The 22,726-nt window shown below is 37.6% G+C and overlaps 1 protein-coding gene across 1 annotated transcript in view; it reads right to left on the bottom strand.

Annotated features, from left to right (window-relative positions):
• kirrel1b (kirre like nephrin family adhesion molecule 1b) overlaps window positions 1-21,128 on the bottom strand; it is a 58,452-nt gene extending 37,324 nt beyond the window's left edge. The window contains exon 1 of the mRNA XM_052128863.1: window positions 20,994-21,128. Within this exon, the coding sequence (XP_051984823.1) occupies window positions 20,994-21,039 (46 nt within the window). The 5' untranslated portion in view covers window positions 21,040-21,128. The remainder of the gene's footprint in view (window positions 1-20,993) is intronic.
• Window positions 21,129-22,726: the final 1,598 nt, after the last annotated feature.

The following is a 22,726-nucleotide window of genomic DNA, read 5'->3' as shown; positions in this document are numbered from 1 at the left end:
GGCTGAAACTGAAACAACTTTGTGAACACTGACTGTACAGGACATAACACAATGCATACAAACATAATGTTGCATATGTGAGCACGCACAGACATATGCACCCTTTTGTGTTCTTGTATTGTTAAATGTGTCTAGACTTTGTTTTATAGTGACTTCCACATCTACTTAAGCCCATATCTTATTTCATATATGGGATGTATTTGTTGTATGTATTTTATTAATTATAAATCTTAAACTCAATACTCTGTAATTTTTGTTTTAAATTTATAAGCCTAACCAGGGACAGGGGTTGCAAATTAGTCATGGCTAGAAACATGTATGCGTGGCATCTACTTTGTATTCTTTATAAAGCAATATTCTATGCATTTGTCCCTGTCAAATAAACATTAAAATAAATACAAATTAAATAAAGAGGTGATGCCCTGAACAGACGCCGGTTTATTTGATCTTGACCGTCGACTGTGAGTGACGTCTCTTCCCAAGACAAACACGCCCCATAGCATAATCCCACCCTTGACCCTGATTGACAGGTTTCCGTGTAAGGCATCAATGGAAATACTAAGGGAATTAGTATTCCATTTGAGTTTTGGCTGGCTACATACGCGACGCTGAGATAATGCACGATTTGCAATTGCGTTTGGATTATGTCACATTTTATGCATCCACAAATTGAAAACGCAATTGCAAATACAATTTGCAATTCCTTTTGAATAATGTCCGGAAAATCATTCCATACCCCGCTGTTTTTCTGCATCTCGCACAGGACCGTTGCCTTTTTTTTAGACACTGTGTCTATTAAAAAATATTTTAAAAAAAAAGCATTTTGACACAACTGCATTATGCTTAATTTGTTGTGCTGTGTCTAGCTTTTTTTTAGTGTAGGTGTCACAAAGATTAAATGCTTTGAAGAAGTTCAGATGCAAAGAGGACTTCATGAGACAGTTACACTTACACATGATTCCAGATTGTTCTTCACCCAGCAAAGGTTCACTGCTTGATAAACGGTAAGCCAGTGCTTTTTTTTTTTTTACAACTTCTATATTATACACTCACCTAAAGGATTATTAGGAACACCATACTAATACTGTGTTTGACCCCCTTTCACCTTCAGAACTGCCTTAATTCTACGTGGCATTGATTCAACAAGGTGCTGAAAGCATTCTTTAGAAATGTTGGCCCATATTGATAGGATAGCATCTTGCAGTTGATGGAGATTTGTGGGATGCACATCCAGGGCACGAAGCTCCCGTTCCACCACATCCCAAAGATGCTCTATTGGGTTGAGATCTGGTGACTGTGGGGGCCATTTTAGTACAGTGAACTCATTGTCATGTTCAAGAAACCAATTTGAAATGATTCGAGCTTTGTGAAATGGTGCATTATCCTGCTGGAAGTAGCCATCAGAGGATGGGTACATGGTGGCCATAAAGGGATGGACATGGTCAGAAACAATGCTCAGGTAGGCCGTGGCATTTAAACGATGCCCAATTGGCACTAAGGGGCCTAAAGTGTGCCAAGAAAACATCCCCCACACCATTACACCACCAGCCTGCACAGTGGTAACAAGGCATGATGGATCCATGTTCTCATTCTGTTTACGCCAAATTCTGACTCTACCATCTGAATGTCTCAACAGAAATCGAGACTCATCAGACCAGGCAACATTTTTCCAGTCTTCAACTGTCCAATTTTGGTGAGCTCTTGCAAATTGTAGCTTCTTTTTCCTATTTGTAGTGGAGATGAGTGGTACCCGGTGGGGTCTTCTGCTGTTGTAGCCCATCCGCCTCAAGGTTGTGCTTGTTGTGGCTTCACAAATGATTTGCTGCATACCTCGGTTGTAACGAGTGGTTATTTCAGGCAAAGTTGCTCTTCTATCAACTTGAATCAGTCGGCCCATTCTCCTCTGACCTCTAGCATCAACAAGGCATTTTTGCCCACAGGACTGCCGCATACTGGATGTTTTTCCCTTTTCACACCATTCTTTGTAAACCCTAGAAATGGTTGTGTGTGAAAATCCCAGTAACTGAGCAGATTGTGAAATACTCAGACCGGCCCGTCTGGCACCAACAACCATGCCATACTCAAAATTGCTTAAATCACCTTTCTTTCCCATTCTGACATTCAGTTTGGAGTTCAGGAGATTGTCTTGACCAGGACCACACCCCTAAATGCATTGAAGCAACTGCCATGTGATTGGTTGATTAGATAATTGCATTAATGAGAAATTGAACAGGTGTTCCTAATAATCCTTTAGGTGAGTGTAAATTGGTTGACCCTGTAATCCCAGTATTGGGATAGTAAGACATATTTTCACACTAAAATCATGTTAACATGTATAATTATGTGACTATTTTGAAACAGTGTGTGTTTTAATTTTCATTTTAATTATATATTTTTTAGACTGGCCCTATTTACTTCCATTGTAAGTGCCTTACTGTACCTGATTTGTACCTGAAGTGAGGGACAAGTTAGAATTACTTTTTGTGGTAATCAGCATTATCCCACAAAAGCTCTTGATTGAGCTTAACTTGTATTGAACCTAGGTGTGGGAGATATGACCAAAACCTTCACAAAATCACAAATTTTATATCACAATATAGTAAATTTTTTCAAAAACATTAATCTATAAAAATTGGTTTATACTGTACATTAAATAACCATATTAATATGCCTATTTTTGAATAATCCAGTAATTTAATTAAATACTTTATAAATGAAAACTACTTCCTTATATAGGATTTTATCTTTATTTGGATCTTGACGAAGTCAGAGTAAAAAAATAAATAAATAAAAAATGGGTGGTATTCAAAAAACCTTATCACAATGCTAAATTTCACATTTCAATTTGATGTTGTAGACTAGTATTATTATTATAAAACACTTCATTATGCTCTTAATGGTTTAAGTCATCTCTGTAGACAATATTTGAATATCTGAAAGCAAAGCTGGTTTGTTTTCTAATATCTAACATCATTTGAACTGAATTTTATTAAGGGTAATGATGTGTAGTTTAAAAAATCTGCATGACAGATGACACATAATTCTTGGCGCATGACACATTGTTTTAGCTGTTTACCTCATCAGTGTTGGTTAGAATCTCAGGCTCTCTTGCCATTTGAGATATTCCTCCATAGCGCTTTAAGGTAAAAAAACCTCAAAACTCAGTAGAATTAAAATGGTTCATGCAAGTTTTGAAAGCGAACCAAAACTTTGTGAGGAACCTGGCTAAGTAGCGCAAATGTCTGTGGAGCCCAATCTGGAAGCCTGCTGGATTTCATACTTCAGAGATAGCGCGTGCAAAAATCATGTGAAACACAGCGGTGTGTCTTATGAGAGGCATATTCAGAATGGAAGATTATTGTAATTGAATTTTCTTCGGCAGCCTGGAATTTTGCTTGGGTGGCTGCCGAAAAATTGTCAGTACCTGAAAAACCCTGTTTCTTCAATTATGTCAGTCTCACATAAATTCTCGTCTCCATGAAGATCTTTGGAAGCTATCCCCAGCAGGACTCGTAAGAAGTGGTTGCTTTACAGTTCATCAGGCGAGCTGTTCAGGCACGTCGCAGAACACGGCTATTATTTTTGCAAGTATAGTCACTGTCAAAGTGAATATATTTCCTGCTGTATTATATTGTTTTCTCTGGGTGGCATGAACCAGTGTATCAAGGCGGGTTAAGCTGTTATAGCTTCTACCTCTATGGCAAAAGGATTAACAAAGAATCAAGTGGTACACTCAGTGGCTGAGCAAAGGGGAATGATCCTTCCCGTCCGTGCACTTGTGGATCAATGATATGGCCAAAGGATTCCTACCCTCTATGTATTGCCTGTCTGGGTGTCAGGCATGCACAGGCCGCACTCGCTAATCCAGAGTGTTGCCCACATTGTTCCCATTCCGTACAGATTTTTGGAAAGGATTCATGGCGTTGAATAAGGAGTATCCCTATTTTCCTCCGCTGACAGTGGAAAAAGACCCACCATCCCAGCTGCAAGGAGCTCTCCATCGACTGGCCATCACAGCAGACTAGCCAGGGTACTGACAGGGATCTGTACGACAGCAAACGGCTGCCATTTCGGTAAAGCAATTTATTTCAGCCATCCCAGCGTGCATCACGGAGATGTGTCGGTTTTGGGACAGAGTGCCTGGTAACGGTTACTCTATGCTGTATATGCACAAAATGGAGGATCTGGGGATGTCCAGCCCCCCTACAGTCAAGGCGTTGGTGGCAAATCACCTTCACCCTGATCGTCTGGCATTTTTTCCATTTGCTCCCCGCTTCTTTGCTGGGACGGACGGAGAGATTGTTGGCCTCCATTTACCAAAAGATCTACCGATCTTCAGCCTTAGCCGTAAGGGCTCTTAACACCACCATGCTCCTCACAGCATATCAGACCAAGTTGATGGAGGAGACGGGCAAACAAATTGATATGGGGGTGCTGGACGCGGCGTTGTGGGAAGAGATCTGCGTTATTGCGGATCTCAACCTACGTACATTAAGAGAGACCATCCAGATCTGCAGCTGCAGCATGGGTCTCACCATTGTGGCAGAATGGGCTTGGTCTTTCTTGCCTATCTGAGAGGGAGAAGACAGATTTCCTCGATGCCCCAGTGGATCCGAAAGCCCTTTTTGGGGCTACGGTGTCCACAATGCGGCAGCAGTGTGATTTAAGGATGGGGAAGTGTTGGGGAAGACCTGCCTTCCCTGAAAAACCACTGCTTTCCACAACCCAGCTGTCAAGTTACGGGTTCACAACCCATTTTAGAGGAGGACAATCTGGTTTTAACCAAACATCATCCATCTAACCCTCAATGGAACAAGATAAGAACACCTAACCAGTGTTCTTGTTCAGGACATGGAGTGTGTGAACAGCACTCACTGAGTCTCTGTTATAATAATAATAATTCCTTACATTTATATAGCGCTTAGCTAGGCACTAAAACATGCTTTAGAACAATTTTTCTGTTACATGGTTCACACACAAACGATTTAATGGGAGTGTTGACACCTGTTTCCCCAGTGCCTCTCAGTTTGCACCTATCCTCTCCATCCACGGGGTAAGAAAAGAGAGAGGAGGAAATTTGCACAAACATATGTGTGTGTATGTGACAAGAATAAAAAACATAACATTTCTGGAGTTACTGACAGTGTCTCTAGCATTTAAGCACTTTGTACCATTCCTTCAAGACCCCAATTTCATAGTCAGATCGGAAAAACACAACAGTGGCATACTGTTTGCAGGCTTATAAGGGGCACAAGACATTTGAACAGGGTGTCAAAACCACTGGTTCCATCATGGGATCTGTCCATATTCCTGAACGTAGGCCTCCCTTTGAGCCAGGTGAAAGTATAGAATTAAAGGTCCTTTCGCTAAAGGCAGCTTTATTATTGGCCTTAACAACTGCAAAGCGGGTTAGTGAACTACATGCTTTGTCAGTTCATCACTCTTGTATGTGCTTTGCGGTGGATTTATCGAGTGTCTCTTAAAATGAATCCAGCCTTTGTGCCTAAGTTGAGAGACTCTGTGTTCAGCTGTAAGCCGGTGGATTTGCGAACTCTTCACCCGCCAACTTTTTCCTCGTCAGAGGACTAGTGGCTGCAGTGTTTGTGTTAGTTCGTACTCTACATTTGTAGGTGGAAAGAACAAAGGCATTAAGGAAGAGTAACCAGCATTTGTTTTTTTGGGCTGATTCTAAGGGCAGCCCCATATCACGACAGCGCCTGTTTTATTGGGTAGTAGAGGCTATAATATTAGGTTGTAATAGTCTGGGGCTGCGACCTCCGGAGGGCTTGAGAGCTCATTCTCCAAGAGGTATGGCTACCTAATGGGCAATTTAAAGGCATTTCAGTCTAGGACATTTGTGTAGCCCCTCCTACTTTTGTCTAATTTTATAGACTGGATGTCACAGAGCCATCATTGGCTCATTCAGTCCTTAGTGAGTGTCGTCAATCTGCCGATGTGTAAAAAAAACAAACAATAAATACAAACACAAATCAACAATAACACAAGTGTGTTGTTTTGCCATTTTGCAAATTGATTGGGTGAGTGTACATTGGACACTACAAGTCGGTTGACGTCTGTTTCGGACATCATATCCGCAATACGCAAGTTTTCCATAGTGAGATACCGAACGAATGTTAGAAAGAGAACTTTAGGTTCTCTGATAACATGAGTGAGGTATCTATCCACACATCCATTGTTGCAGTTGCACGGAGAATAGATATGCAGAGAATGATGTAGGCACCTATGACTGTGGTTTATATAGGGAGGTGGGACTCCCATCACTGCTGTGTTTGGTCTGTCAACTGACAAGACTGGGTGTTATTGGCGCTTCCAGGTTTGGCCATGCCCGAGGCGTTACCCATAGTGAGATACCTCAGTCCTATTATGATAGAACCGGGGTTAAGTGAGTAACCTAAAGTTTTGCGTAACCACGATACAGATGAAAATCCAAAATGTATTTTGGATTTCTACCGGTTTGTCATGTCTATCGGTATATCCAGAACATTCCTGCAAACAAACATTAAAATTAAAACAAAAATAAAACATTAAACAAAATCAATGTATTCTTTAATGTAAGTTTTGCGAGGCTGATTTTATTGAGAAGTGGTTTGGCTTAGATTGAAATTCTAATTCCTGTACATTAAATGAAAGTTTCTCCTTTTCTATATTCTGAAATATCAGTGTCGTCCTGAAAGGTACATTTAGCATCTAGTCAAATTAGCAGCCAATAAAAATAAATAAATCACAATTTAGATACAGAATTAGTTAAAACTAAAGAATGACACAGACAGAAACACTAAAGAATACTAATATTCTACTGCAGTTTATTAGTGGTTGACTGCTTTATTCATAATTTGAGTCATCTTGCTGAAACATATAATGTTATTTTTCAGATTTATTTAACTTCTACTAGTAGACAAATTTCAGATTTTTTTAAAAGTACTGATTTTGTATATAGTGTTCTACATGGATCGACAGTACACTTGGCCTCTACATGTTTCCATCGAGAAAGTTTAAGCACTATCAGATGTTTAAAAGTTACTGTAAATAATTTAATAACAATGAGCAGAAATCAGAACCAGGCAAAAGCAGAACACACTTTTTTTTGGCCACCTCTGCTGGCTTGTTTTTTCACACAAGAATGATGTTTGTTTTTAAGGGCACAGAATTGCCAGGTTTCATGTAAACATGTCAATGCCAAATGTCAGATGTACTAACTAAACCATGTTTTAGATCACCTTGAACCAAGCAGTAAACACAATGGGGGGAAAAACAAAAAGGCATTTCCAAGTCCAAAGATTTTGTTCATTTCATTGTTATATGACCAGTATTTAATTTATGATCCATTTTTATTATTCATTTTTGTCTTATGTGATAACACTACACAATATAGTTGTAGATTTTAACATTAGGTAAAACTATAGTTAACATGAAATTACAATGGACAACTTTTACAATGAACATTATTAATTAATCTTGAATAACGTTAATTTCTACATACGTAGCCAAATACATTATTAATGTGAAATTTAAGTGATTCATTTGTACATTAGTTAGCTAATGCATTATGAACTATTATGAACATTAATTATATGAACATTAACAATGAACAACAGTATATTTAATAATTAAAATTAACCAAGATTTATAAATTCTTTAAAAAAATGTTCACTGATAATTTATGTTACATTAAAGGGATAGTTCACCCAAAAAATAATTTACTCACCCTCATGTTGTTACAAACTCATGTGACTTTCTTTCTGCCATGGAACACAGAAGGCAGAATGTAATGGCACTTTTCCACTGCACGTTACGGTTCGACTTACCTCAACTCTACTCGCTTTACTTTTTTGAGCTTGCATTTCCATTGCAGTTTAGTGCCACCTCAACGTGGGTGGGATTATAGGCTGATCGTCATAGCTACGCCGCCTCTACTGCCGTGACATCATCTTAAACACGACACAAACTGACCAAAACAACAACACGTCCGCTAGCTGTTAGCTACTAGCTCATTGTGCTGCATAAAGCAGTTGTTGCTTGGTAATTTTACAGAAGTGTAACAGTTAAATTGGCCTGGTTGTTTTAGAAGCAAGCTTCCAGTAGTTGGTCAACTAAATAAATTGAAGCTTTCAATCAGATTATAGAGTTAACATAACAAAACATCCTCCATCGTGGATCAACGCCAGTCCAGGGCACTCTCCCTCCCATTACTCGCCATTTAGATAGCGTCCATTTGGTCGAACCACTTTCACATTTCCTTGATGGTTCGGTAGTCATTTACGTTTTTTTTTTTAATTTTCCCTGCACTGTTGGTAGGTCCGGTGGTAGTCGTGTGCGGCCAACAGCTGATACACTTCCTGAGAGACTTTTTCGTTTCGCTAACATCCACATCGCTAATGAGTGGAATGTCTGCACCTTGTTTATTGACCAAGGTGTGGTTTTGCGCACAGCCGTTTCTTTTTTCACAATTCGAAAGTGGCATGAACAAATGATACTGTTATCGCTGATGCTAACTTTAAAACTAGCGGGTTGATGTCGCGTGTCGGAAATCCAGTGACGCTGGTAGTCAGGATTCTCCCTGACCAATCAGTGATCTGCAGGATTTTGACGTCACATTTTGTATCGGCTCGGCTCACTTGGAACCTCGACTGAGGTGTTTCCAGGTACTATGCACAGTGGAAAACCCCAAAAATCGAGCTGAGTTGAGTTGAGCTGTACCGTGCAGTAGAAAAGCCCCTTAAGGGACTGACGGCCCTAGTCCCCATTCACTAATGCTCCTCTATCATTAATTGCAACTGACAGACTCAGTCACCATTTATTTTCATTGCATCTTTCTTCCATGCAAACAAAGTCTCCTTTTGTGTTCCTTGTGAGATAAAGAAATTAAAATGGTTTAGAACAACACAAAGGTGTATAAATAATGACAGAAATTTACTTTTTATGAATGTTTGTGAATTAACAATAATGTTAATTGATGTTATTAACTAAGCCTCTTTTATTGCTCCTTTATAATTGCTTTTATACTACTTCAGTCATTTGAGTGAGCATTGATGTTTCCTCATCATCCAGTGTGATTTTATTCTCTTGTTTGTCATGTTTAACTACAGTCCGCAGTCTTGTGCATGAAAGGTGTTTTGTGTTCTGCATGCTATCTGATTGGACAATGGTGACGAGGGTCAGTTTCTGATTGGCTGAGGCACTTTGTTCTGTCCAGTTAGCTCTTGTTCCTCCCTGAAATCATTCTCACTTCGTTCACTCTATCCCTCTCTCTTTTTCTCTTCCTCTCTCTCCCCAACCTATAACATCTCTGTAATACATTTCTGTGAGTTTCAGCCAGTCCCTTTGTGAGTTGCTATGGTTACCAGGTCTCTAGCACTCCCCCACTTCACCCCATCTCTCAAGCTTCTGCTTCCAGGGTTGCTATAGTAACAGATTTATTTAAAAGAGAAAAAAATATTTCCCCCTTCAGGCCTTCCTCTCTCTTCCTCGGCAATCACTGCAGTGCTTTCACATACAGTATACTTTCAAACACACCAACAACAGACTGATGATGTAAGGTCTTAGATGACATCACCTATGACATCATCAGCATATGATGTAATGTACACCATAGACACAGCAATACAATGCATGATCAGAGCCATCAATAAATACCATATACTATATGACCCGCTCTCTGAAGAAACACAAGTAGCACACACAAACATATAGGATATACATATATATATATATATATGTTATTTGTTGCTTGGAATGTCCTCATGTACACTTAAGAAAGTGTACATTAGGGCATTCCTAGCAACACATACAATTCTCTCTAAACTCTCATCAGGTAAACTTAAACAGAAAATATGTAAAGCCTGTATTTATACAGAATTAATATTTCTCTCCATTTCTTTCTATTCACTCTTGGTCTATCTGTAGCTACATGATGTTAAAGAAAATAGAATAGCTTCCTAAAGTCCCACAGATATCTTAACAATTTTCTAATAAACACCTATTATATTATAGTAATTAATGGGACAATTACCTAGGCCTGTTACATGCCACACCTTCTAGCATGCTAATATGAGATGGTACTCTGGACTGTTGACCCTGAAACAGACTCTGAGAGCACAAGCTCAAGGGATGTTAATTACTCAAATATTCAATAGGCTACATATAGCACATATATTTGACAATGCAATTTTAAATAATAACATACTTCAAAGAAATCTGTTTATCTGTTTCTTTGCCAAAAGTTCTAAGATTAGAGTTGTTTTTGAACATCAATTTATGAATAAACACATACCTTATTATATACTAGTTCAGCTATTTATTATATACTCAACTTTATGTTGTTCCAAACAGTATAAAGTATTTGATACAAGTATATTATTTTAAGTACATAGTGTCTCTTAAAACTCCTCACATACGTTATATGGTCACTACATATTTGGTTACTGTATCATAAAAAGAAAAAAGAAAAAAAAAAGAAAACGCATGCCATAACATTGAAACATGTATACTGTAGATATCCATCTGTTTACTGTATAGATATCTATTGAAGATATCTCATAACATAGCATGTGTACTGTCATTTATTGTTTGATTTTGTGACAATAAAGAAGATATTAAAGATATTCCTTATCATTGGTCTACCAATAAAATTGCATGGGTTTCAGTTTTGCATACTCAAGTGAGTTTTATATCACGATTGCCAAAGAAATTTAGAAGATAATTTAATAAACATAGCTTTAAAGTAACTTTTCCGATGTAGATAATCCATTCAAATATTTTGATATGAAAACTGTTTTTATTGTTGTAATTTTTTTTTTTTTTTAAATCTATTTCTGTTTCCTGTATTAATCACATTTCGGCAAGTTCAGAAATGAACTGAGATAGCTCCAAAACCATGATCATGATAAGGAACTTGCCAAAGTTTATGAGGTTTGAGGCATTAAAACTTTTAAAGATATTTAAGAACACTGTTTGAGGCAGGTAGTTGCAAGCAAATGAGATATCCCTGCATCTTAGTCAAACAACCACTTTGAATAAATGGTTCTTGGCCAGAATAAAATAAAATATGCAGAAGCAACAGGCCACACTGTCTTGTAGGGAAGGGATAGAAGAGAGTACTGGGGAGTTTATGTAAGCTGCCGGTACACAAGAATAATTCCATGTAGGCTCTGAAAAGAAGAGCGCATCAATGCCGGTAGAAAATGTTCACATTGTGTGATATTTTCAGTGAATACCAACTTACATTTTTGTTTGTTCCTCAAAAATATTGTACTGCTTCAGACGACTTTGAATATAGCACAATTGTAAGTTGTATGGACTATTTTTATGGTGCTTTTATTGTGCTTTTTTATTTTGGAGCTTGGCTGCATATGGTCATTGTATGCTGTAAGTGATAGAATAATTTTTCATGTTTTTTTCCTTCTGCGTTCCACTAAGGAAATAGTCTCACCTATCCATTTTTTGTAAGTTAAATAGTATAATTTTTCATTGTCATTCTGCCTTTGTCAAACTTTCATTTCTCTATTATTTTATAAAGGTAGACTTAAATTTCAGTTGTTGTAGCTATTTTTTGTTCCGCAAATCTACGAAATTACCATTTGTGTTTGTGTGTGCGTACAGACTTTCACATGCATTAAAAAACCATTAGAACAATGCCATAAACAGATGTTCACATGGTTACAGTTTAAAAATAGGAGGACAAGTGTGTTTGTGTGTGTGCGTGTCCTCATGTGTGCTTGAGAGTATGTATACCTGTATTCATGCTCTCCTGTATGTACAAAGAATCATCCTTTACCAGGCGTACACGTATGTCTTCACACCTGTGTCCCAGTTATTCATCTAATAAAATTACTGCTGCCTACCACTAACCCACAGGAGAGATCTCCAGCCCAGACAGATCTGGGACTAATAGTTCTTCTACATGGGTATCGGACTTATGATATAAATGAGATGTTTCCTGATGATCATCTCTGTACCATACATAACATTTTGTTTATTTATATACAACAGTTAGTTCCATTCCTCGAATCTGATTGGATGAGAGACATTCCATGGGTACTGATGGTCTGACATCAGCACTCCGATGCTTCACTGTATATATCACTCTGCTTGTGTTCGTACCATTCTAAACTAAAGAGTAAGAGCAGTGTAGATGTATTTAGAGCTACAGTTTGTCTTTTTTACATGTATTTTTTTTACATTATATATGATAGCCAGCAGGTGGTGGCAAAAGATCATTTTAATGAGCCAGTTAGTTGACGTGAAGTGAATACGCGTCAGCCAGGGTTTGCATACAGCACTCCGGGATCGCTCGTATTACTAAAACACTACTAAAGCTAGGAAATAGCTTTAAACGGTTTTAAACAAACAACTTCAGCATTAGTAGGTGGCGATATGTACGAAGAATGCAAATTGCCAAAAACAAAAGAAGAATGTGAAAGTGAAAGTGGAGATTTATAGTAAAAAAGGAAGAGATCAAATCTTTTCAGAAGATACAGATTTACCCAGTGGAGTGTTATGGATTACTTTTATGCTGCCTTTATGTGCTTTTGGAGCTACAAAGTTTTGGTACTCACTTCCACTGTATGGACCAACAGACCTGAACTATTTTTCTAAAATCTTTGTTGGTGTTCAGCAGAAGAAAGAAAGTAACGAGGTTGAGTAAATGGTGAGAGAATTTCCATTTGTGGGTGGACTCTTAATTTAAAGAGATGAATGTATTTTGTTTTGTTGTTTGTGATGGGTGGGGACATGTTCCCGCATCAACCCCCAGTGTTTACATGAAACTGACGTCACTGGTTTAGAGGCAAGTTCCATTGTGACAACTTGCCCCGCTATTTGGGACATGTTGTCACAAAGGTCAACGTATGCCATGTGTCCTTTTCTTGGGCAAGAAAAGTGAAAATGTTTAATAACATTTTTGTAGCCAAAACTTCTAGGTATGTGGCTATGCAGAAATGCAAAGGTATTGCTTCTTCACAGAGAAATTCCTCTGTTTCAGGAGAAGAAATCTATCACTGTAGTAATTAAAAGAAAACTGATGTTTGGTCCAGACTTAAAATACACAATTTTGAATCACAAAGCGTCAGTGTTTTTCTCAATGTCTAATGTTACAGAGAGAAAACACTTAATGCTTCTGGTTAGCATGTCATGAAAATGAGTCGTCACAGAGGTGATAAATTATACTTGGATTAAGTGTCCAATGTGACATGTTTACCTACAAGGAAACATTCCTGTAAGTTATTATAGCTGCATGAATTAGACAACTCGTAGCTGGGTTGAATCCAGAGGCAACACGAGAGCAACCACAGGTAGTGTAAGAATTCATAATCTCCTCATAGTAACTGCGAGCCTGTATATGAATGGCTATATTCATAAGCAGAAATCATTCAGTATTATAATGGAGTTCAAGGCATTGAAGATGTTTTGGTCTTTTACCACTCATCCACTAACCCTACTGACTCTGGGTCACTGTAATGCTTTACACCTTTTTTTCTAATTAGGTCACAGTCTAAAACCTCACAGACAAAGACTTGTTGGATTTGCAAGCTCTGCTGTACTGGCATCAACCATGGGAAAGTAATCAAGAGGTAAAACCTCAAGATTTTATATTGTGTGATTTAATTTACCAGGCCTTAACCCAAAGCTTTGCCTAAATCTTACACTAAATCTTATTTAAGTCTTTTGCTCTAATTGTGACTAAATGATTCTGACAAATATACAAACCATTCACTATGAACAAACATACAGAGATACACCATACTGCAGAAGGTATAAGATGTTGCTAAAGTTGGAACACTATTTTGATAATCAATGAATAAAAATAATGCTTATGTAAGGGTTTCTGTTCATATGTAGAGCAACAATAAAAACAATTATATTAAGATTTACAAATTTTAATTTCATAATAAAATTCCATTGAATTGAGTAATTGTTAACAAAAATAAATAAATAAATAAATAATAAAAAAAAAAAATAAAAAAAAATATATATATATATATATATTTTTTTTTTTTTTTTGTTTTGTTTTATTAATTTAATTTTGTTAAAAATTACTAATGGAATTTTGTTATGAAACTAAAATGAAATAATCTTAAAAATAGGCAAAAATATATATATTTCTAAGTGTGCTCTGGTCAGGCAGAACGTGAATATTTTAATTCCTGAAATTGTTAAATGATGCTGTCCTATCCACAATATTCTCAGCGAGTCCACTATATTTTACTAGGTGGCCGTAATTTCCAGTTGGCTAGCAGAAGTATGACTGGTTGTATCTGGTCTCTGCTTGCTTGCGTGTTATGCGGTTAGATTCTTGCTTTTTAAATGTTGTAAGATGTCTTTAAAATTTCTTGAACAATGTGTGCAGTTAATGTTTACCCTAATAATCAATCGAAACTAAAATTTTATCTAAAACAGCAATGTTATGACCAGAAACCACTGGCAAAACGCTCCAGTCCCAGATGCTGCTTCTTCCATCGGCTGCCTACAGAAGGATTGACTTAGGAACACCTGTTTGAAAAAGCTTGGAATAATTTTTGTGTGTGCTCTTTTCACTTTATTGTCAAGAAGTCAATGGGGGGATTACTTATATTATCCACTGTTACATTGTCCACCTACAATAAACATCCAGAAACAAAGCAGAATGAACGAATAAACGATAGCATTATTGTGCTAACAGTACATGCTCTGAAAGTTCGAAATTTTGAGAGTTTGTTCATTTCTATTCAGCGTTGGCCTTTGTGAATGCTTCACATGTTTTGTAATGCCATTATTAGTATAAATAATGCCTTTTGAGTATAAAAAGGAACAGTGTTTTTTCTGAACTGTCTGTAGAAAGTAACAATGTTTTCAGCTGTTTTCATGCTATGATGCAAAATAGATAAATTCTACATATTTATTCTACATTGTTTACTTTAACTTAATTATTTGAAATGAATTGTTTTATGATTTTCCTCTTTCTTGCATTTGGCCTGCCTGTGTAAAGGTAGTAGCTGTGCAGTGTGTAAACTTCACTCCCTTGGCCTCAACAGGCGCACTAGCGACTGGCGCTTGAGGCTGTAGCCTTTAGCCTCCTCGATAGTGCGCCTGCCTCCCATGCTGGAGATGCTGGTTCGAATCCTGCTCTGAGCAGGTCAAGCCGGACTGCTTACATCTGCAATTCACTTTCTTTTGAGTGTCTTTGCAGAATGTGCATGTCTTCCCTTAAAAGGAAAAGGTGATTTGGAAAACATTGTGGACATTAATTCACCATCAATTACATTTATTTGTACAGTGCACTTTTAATAATACATACTGTTTTATAGTTGCTTTACAAAGAACGTTATCTTTTGTGTACGATGTTTATAATGTATGTCCAAATAAATATGTATATTTTATTTTATTTTTGTATTTGTATTTGTAGAGTTCTTTTTGTATGGTTTATTGTGTGGCTGCTAATACAGTAATATTAGTTGTTAGTATTATTATTATTTCCTACATTAGAACAATAAATTCAAGTCAACACTAAAAAATGTAATGTAGGTTATAGCATTTATAAACGGAGATTATGTATGTAAAGTAAACTAACAATTATAAAGATAGATTGAGCTTACTACACATTCATCTCCCACAAAATAATTGTATTTTATCTGAAAAACGGCAGCATGCCAGAGTCCTGTAATACATGAGCATCCTGCTGTCTGGACCTCTTCTGTATCTGCAGTAAATAAATAATCTTGGTACAACAAACTCTTCAGGTTCTGACTAGATTCAATATATGTTTTAAAATAAACATAATTATCTACAGTTCTCAAAACATGTACAATTTTACAGCTGTTTATGGCACTAATAGGCTACATAGCTTTTTAGGTTAGTCAGGTTCTTCCATCGATGGATAAAGACTCACAATAACTAAAATGCTCCTGTTTGCGATATTTGGCCATCATCCTGAAATCCATAATCAATAACAGATAGGTGAGGAAGAAAAATATTTCCTCGTTATTATCCTGTGATCATTTTTTCTCAAGTTTTTTTTATTTTTAATGCTAAGGTAGTACATAACATAAGTGTTTACGTATAACCGGATGTTCCGCCCACATCACCCGCAAAGCATCATGGGACACAAGACTATTATGGATAAAGACAAAAATAAAAAAATATCTAATTAAAATAAGACAAAATAATTCAAAAAATGATGAATACGAATTTAGCGGTTTAATAGGATACTAACAATTATTTCTAAAGAGGCTAAAAGAATAAACAAAATATAAATATTTATCAATATTATCGTTTATGAAATCTAAATCTATTATTTATTACAATAAATTCAAATAAAATATAAATAGCTTCAATCAGTATATATACAATTGTTCATAAAAAAGCAGACCTTGCATTGAAACTGGTTGGGTGCCCCTGAATTAGCCACTGTCAACTGGAATAATTTTAATTTGTGTATTATATTATATACAAATTTAAAAAGGGGATACATTTGAATAATTAAATTAAAATAGTTAAAACCAAATTAAAATCTCATAATAATTTCACAATAACAGTAATAATGTGTTACAATGACATTTCTTTGTAAATAGTATTAAAGAAAATTAACAGAGGTGCCTTTAAGAACATGCACTACAGCAGATCGGGAGCAGATTCCAATCGCAAGTGAACCTCCCTATGCCCTATACTCACTCTGAAGTGCAGAGCCCTTGAAGTGGGTACTCTGAAGGAAACATGGCATTACTGTATGAATGTACGCTTCGATAACAGACTTATGGAAGGGCCCTTCAAGAAAATCTACATTTTTTACTTTCGTCTTGAACAAGCTTTCATTGGTGTCCCCTCCCGCAGCAGTCCCCTTCAAGTGAGCAAATAAATGTAGTTTTGAATTCGCTCCGGAGCATCGAAGTTCCGTTACCTCAGATGAGTAATCGGTCAGATAAAAAGTCCACTCCATGTATTGTGTTGATCAAAAGAATAATACTCAATTGCTACCGCATTTCCGACATCGTGCAACTGCAGTGTAGAGATTTATTCATTAGAATGGAACAGTCGTATCACTTTCGGTGATAGACATTCAATTCGTCTTATATACTGTAGAATATTACACTTAAACTGAAGGAGCTGTCAGGTTCAGCCAAAGCCAGTTTGGTTTTGTTGAAACTATTAAGCCATTAGATGAATCACATTCAGAAAAATTCCATTACCATTTTTTGGACATGTAGGCTACCATGATAACCATTCAAAATCATGGTAATCATCTTGACCCCATCATTGTACCATCGTTCAACCATATTATTGGGTTAAGGTCCTGTATATTTATAAATATTAATGACAGAATACAGAAAATATAATTATATGAATATTACAAGATATGAACAAAGTAACATAAGATGTGTCAGTTATATAAAGGTGATGACGATGTCAGAGTGGAAGCAGCAGAGATGACAGGATGAAGTGAGGAAGCAGAGATGAGAGAAAGTGAAAAGAGTGATGAGAAAAGAAAAACATTAGAGCCCTATAATAAGAAATGACACCGTGATATTACCAGGGTAATGCCATGGTACTGAATAATTGATCATGTTCATACTTCATGATACTGTCTTGGTACTCCGAGGTACTTTAAAAAATACCATGGTTTTACTATGACATGTCAAAAACGTGTAATACCATAGTGCTTTTTGTGAGAAATATAACAGAATATGCTGTTATTTGTGAAAAAGGAAACATTTAAAAAAATGATGTACAGTATATACAATTGAAATCAGAAGTTTACATACACCTTAGCCAAGTACATTTAAACTCAGTTTTTCACAATTCCTGACATTTAATCATAGAAAAAATTCCATGTCTTATGTCAGTTAGGATCACTACTTTATTTTTAAATATATATTTTAAATGTCAGAATAATGGTATAGAGAATGGTTTATTTCGGCTTTCTTTCATCACATTCCCAGTGGGTCAGAAGTTTACATATAATGTGTTAGTATTTGGTAGCCTTGCCTTTAAATTGTTTAACTTGGGTCAAATGTTTTGGGTAGCCTTCCACCAGCTTCTCAAATTAAGTTGCTGGAATTTTGGCCCATTCCTCCAGACAGAATGTCATGGTTAATGTTGTAACTTCCATTCCCCCTGATGGAGGGAACGAGACGTTGTGTCGATTGTAGTGATACAAGGGGTCTTTCTTGAGAGCCTCGCGTACTTCTGGATTTGAGAAAAGGCCAATGAGAAATTGGCAGACAGAATTTGCATGTCCCGCCCCCGGACATACGGGTATAAAGGAAAGCGAACGTGCATCTGTCAGTCAGGTTTTTGCACTGAGCAGCCGAGAGTAAGGTTCGGCCGTTTACAGTGGTAGGTCTAGTGTCATGGCAAGGGGGACACAACGTCTCGTTCCCTCCATCAGGGAACAGAGGTTACGACAGTAACCATGATGTTCCCCTTCTGTCACTCACTCGACGTTGTGTCGATTGTAGTGACACAAGGGGTCCCATTTAAAAACAGCACCATGTTACGTGAGCTGCTGACTCAGCTGCAAGTAAGCTACTAAAATATACAATAATAATAGCCTTAATCATGGCCATGGTATGTTTATAGAAGGGTGCTTGATCTGGTAATGTTGAAAGATAACTCTGCAGACAAATTAAAAAAATAACTAAATTTTCTCTTGTCCTCCCTCAATCTTTTCTTTCCCTCCCTTTGCATTCCTTTCCTTGACAGATTGAGTTGACCCTGTCTCCTTATCTCTCTATCATGCTATCCCTCCATCACAACATGCCTGTGTCACTTGGTGCTCTCACTCTCAATCTGTCTATCATTCTCTCTCTCTCTCACTCTCTCTTTTGTTTCTCTTAATCCTTCAATCGGTGAAACTAGCTGACACTTACTGCAAACAGGATCTTTTCCCATCACCTTTCTATCTTTCTCTCTCAATCACCATCTTTACAAGAAAATCTGCTAACAAGTATCAGATCTGAGAAAACACTCTCTGATTTTCACCTACACATTTTACAGATTTTTGCAGACACACACTGGTTGAATTTGGAAGTACACAAAGGCTGTGTTATTAACCCTTGTGTTCTGCTGAGATTGGCTTTTCTGTCTTTACTTTTGGGGCTCTTGAGAGTGATGTATGTATGTGTATGAATGCAATTATATTATTAAAGCTTTAACACTGTTTTATCATGAAGTATATGCTATTTTCAAAATCCAATGTTTCTTTTAGGTCTTAATTTAACCACAACAAAAATACAAAATAACTGTCAGGAATGCACAGCAATGCATCTACAGCATAGCAATCTACAGCATGTGAAAACTGATTGCATTTATTCATGTTTTATACTTCTGAAGTATCAACTTTCTTCAATGTTAAGCATGTTTGTTGAGTTATTTCTGTAAAACTGCCTTAGACCCCAAACAGAACATGAGGGTTAAATACACTGTTTTTCTCATAGAAATAGAAGTCCACTGAAATTATACTGTCTCAGTCATATGTTTCAAAAATGTCTCTTAATGCAATCTAGGAAATGTCACACATTTTTGTTAGCATGTGGCCACAAGTGTATGGACTTCATGAGTAGGCCTGTTTCTTTTCTTTCTTTCTTTTTTTGTCCTGATATATATAAGGTCCAAAAGAGGGGATTTTTTGAGCTTACGCACCAAAGCTACTTGGAAATATAAGCCCTTTCAGTATTTGGTGCAGACATCTACAGCTTTTGTTCTGTTGCTGGTTTACTACGCACACATACACACACACACACACACATATATATATATATATATATATATATATATATATATATATATATATATATATATATATATATATATATATATGCAAATCATAAAACAATTTGCCTGTTGCACTTACACTTCTCCTCTAATGCTGTATTATTCTAATGCGTACTCCACTGAAATTTGGTATGGTAGCAGACTGTATTAGTAAATTAGTTATCTTAACCCTTAATAATACTGAAAAGGGGGTCTCTGCAAATACTGAGGACATGAGACTTTATATATAACGGCATCAATCTCACAATCTTTATCTAAGTAAAAAGGCAATATATATATATATATGTGTGTGTGTGTGTGTGTGTGTGTGGAAATCTAGGCTACTGTATTATGTGGTCCCTAATGTGTTGAGTTTTAGGGTTAAAAATGCCATTGTCTACTTATGCTAATGTTGTCATGTTGATTCAGTCATATCAAATAATATTTTTGAACTGAATGAAACCAGTTTTAATTTATAAAATGTTTAATGTTACCACACGAAGCACATTTTAGGTTACCTGACAACTTTTGTTTAATTTGATTTTATTATTCTAAAGAAATACATGTAAATACAACGAACAACCAGCAGCAACACTTTTTTTCCCGCTTTCTTAGTCTCGGCGGAGGAGATTCACAACGCTACAATTCACACTGCGGTCACGCTCACCCGTGTAACTCCTTTACGGCCATTGAAATCCCCTCACTGACACACGCTGTGGTTTCTTCCCACGTTTACCGTCAGATGTTGCCCAGCCCTTTCTCACCGTCGCCTCCGGGCGCGAGGTGATGCGTCTCGCGGATAACGGTTTTCTTCGGTACAGTCACGCGCGAGGGAGCAAGACGGGAAGCACGAGACTCTAAACTACAAAGCGCGCGTTGCACGGCATCGGTCCGCACGTACGTTATCCAGCAAACTGTGTTTGATCTACAACAGTATTTTATCAATGGATAAATATGTCAGTGCGGTATTATAGCATAGAAAATATTATATGTCAATGGGCAGAAATTAACAAATAAATAATGATCATATACACACACGCGTGCGCGCATCTACTGTAAGGTCAGTATACTGTTCAATACTCACCTTTCACAAATCTCGATTCGAAGATCTCAGCCAACAAAGTACTCTTTAATCTACATTGTTACCACAGAAACACAAGTTAAAACACAGTCGGCTGTGTGCGAGTGTATGTGACAGACAGACAGAGAGAGAGAGAGAGAGATTGAACTGCACCTTGCTCGTGTCTTACCTCTGTTAACACCGATGGCCAAAGTTAAAATCCAGAGCCAAATCATGATTTAGCCTGTCTGCTTCGCTGCCACTCAGTGAACACACCATCAATTCATACTCTTTGACTGGACTGAAATCCCATGAACCGGTGCTGATAATGACATTCACGTCCAGACGCCTCTTTGGAACAGACAGCATGCATGCATTCACCGTTCATTCAAAACACATTTGCTCTTCTCTCATCAGCAGAATCGAGCGTAATGTGTATGGAGAAGCCCACTGGATCACTGCAAACAGCCCTCGCAGGAATTCTCGCTTTCTTTCTTTCAGCAAATCTCAGTTTTTGAGTGTTGAGGAGAGACGCAGCGCTCTGAGATCACCGGAGGACTCGCTCGGTACTGCGCTGATGGAACTCTCTCTCTCTCTCTCTCTCTCTCTCTCTCTCTCTCTCTCTCTCTCTCTCTCTCTCATTGCGTTTATCGTCCTTGCACGCTGTTCAATGTCACAGCGCTACGTCAGTAACAGCAGATACTATAAAACATTTGGACATGCATTGTGACACTGCAGGCTGCATGTCAAAATTCCCCAGCTGTTAAATCCGAGTACAATAAACCATCAATAAAGAGAATTAGCTGAGACAGGGGCAAGATGTCACAATAGCTCAAGGGCGTAGCAGCTGCAGGGGACATTGGAGACACGTCCCCCGCACTCTTTAAAAAGGTGATTTTTCAAGCAAAACCCATATCGAGTCCAAATTGTGGATTTGTCTACAGTATTCTTTACATTTCATTACTTTGGGTTGATTGAGCGACCATCCAGACAATCAAAGGTGAGTTTCATGAGCTGAAACAACCCTTACGTAATAGGCCGTCAGTCAGACAATCTAATCAACCATTCATTTAAATCTCCTTTCATTTCTACAAAGTTGCTTTCAACAATGCAAATTTTTTGGAGTTGCGTGGCACCATGCGAGGGTTGAACGTGTGAACGGCGAGCTCTGCGCACTTGGCTAGTTTTTAATACTTTTTGTGTCATAAACCGGTGACATTCTATACACCCTATTCCATAACAGTTCTATGAAAACATTATGTCAAAGAATTCAAACTCCTTGGGCTCTGGAGACATTAAAAGACACTTACATGCTCAAGCTAATACCCCTGACAGGGCAGCAGTCCAGGGACTCTGTTTGGATGGTGCGGCTGGAGAGATTCAGCATCAAATGTCAAGCATGACCGCGATGCCGGCGAAGGTCGTTGCTGACTTGGAAGATATTGCTGTAATATGCCGATCGATCACTGCCATGGAGACGAAATTCTCTGAGTTGGTCACAAGAGTGTCGGACATCAAGAAATGGATCGATTATCTGGAGTCATCGGAGAGGAAATTAACTACTAATCCACTAGCGACCAAGAGAGACTTTGAACGCATTTGGGAATAGTTGGAAGACTTAGAGAATCGTAGCCGGCGAAATAACATCTGAATTGTTGGAATTCCTGAGAACAAAGAAGGCCGAGATATGGCGAAATTCCTAGACGAGCTCTTCTCGAGTCTGCTCGACATAACAGGCCATAAGTTGGAAATTGAGTGAGCTCATAGAGTTTCAGCTCTGAAATTTGCTGAGGGAGACAGGCCCCAATCAATTCTGGCCAAATTTGTGAGATCATCCAATAAAGGTCTTTTGTTATGCGAGACGAGGAGTAAAGGAAGACTTTCTTGGAAGAACCACAGCATTTTCTTGTTCCCAGACTTTGC

Source organism: Xyrauchen texanus, chromosome 6 (genome assembly GCF_025860055.1).
Source record: "Xyrauchen texanus isolate HMW12.3.18 chromosome 6, RBS_HiC_50CHRs, whole genome shotgun sequence".
NCBI lineage: Eukaryota > Metazoa > Chordata > Actinopteri > Cypriniformes > Catostomidae > Xyrauchen > Xyrauchen texanus.
This window is presented reverse-complemented; position numbering and strand designations above follow the sequence as displayed.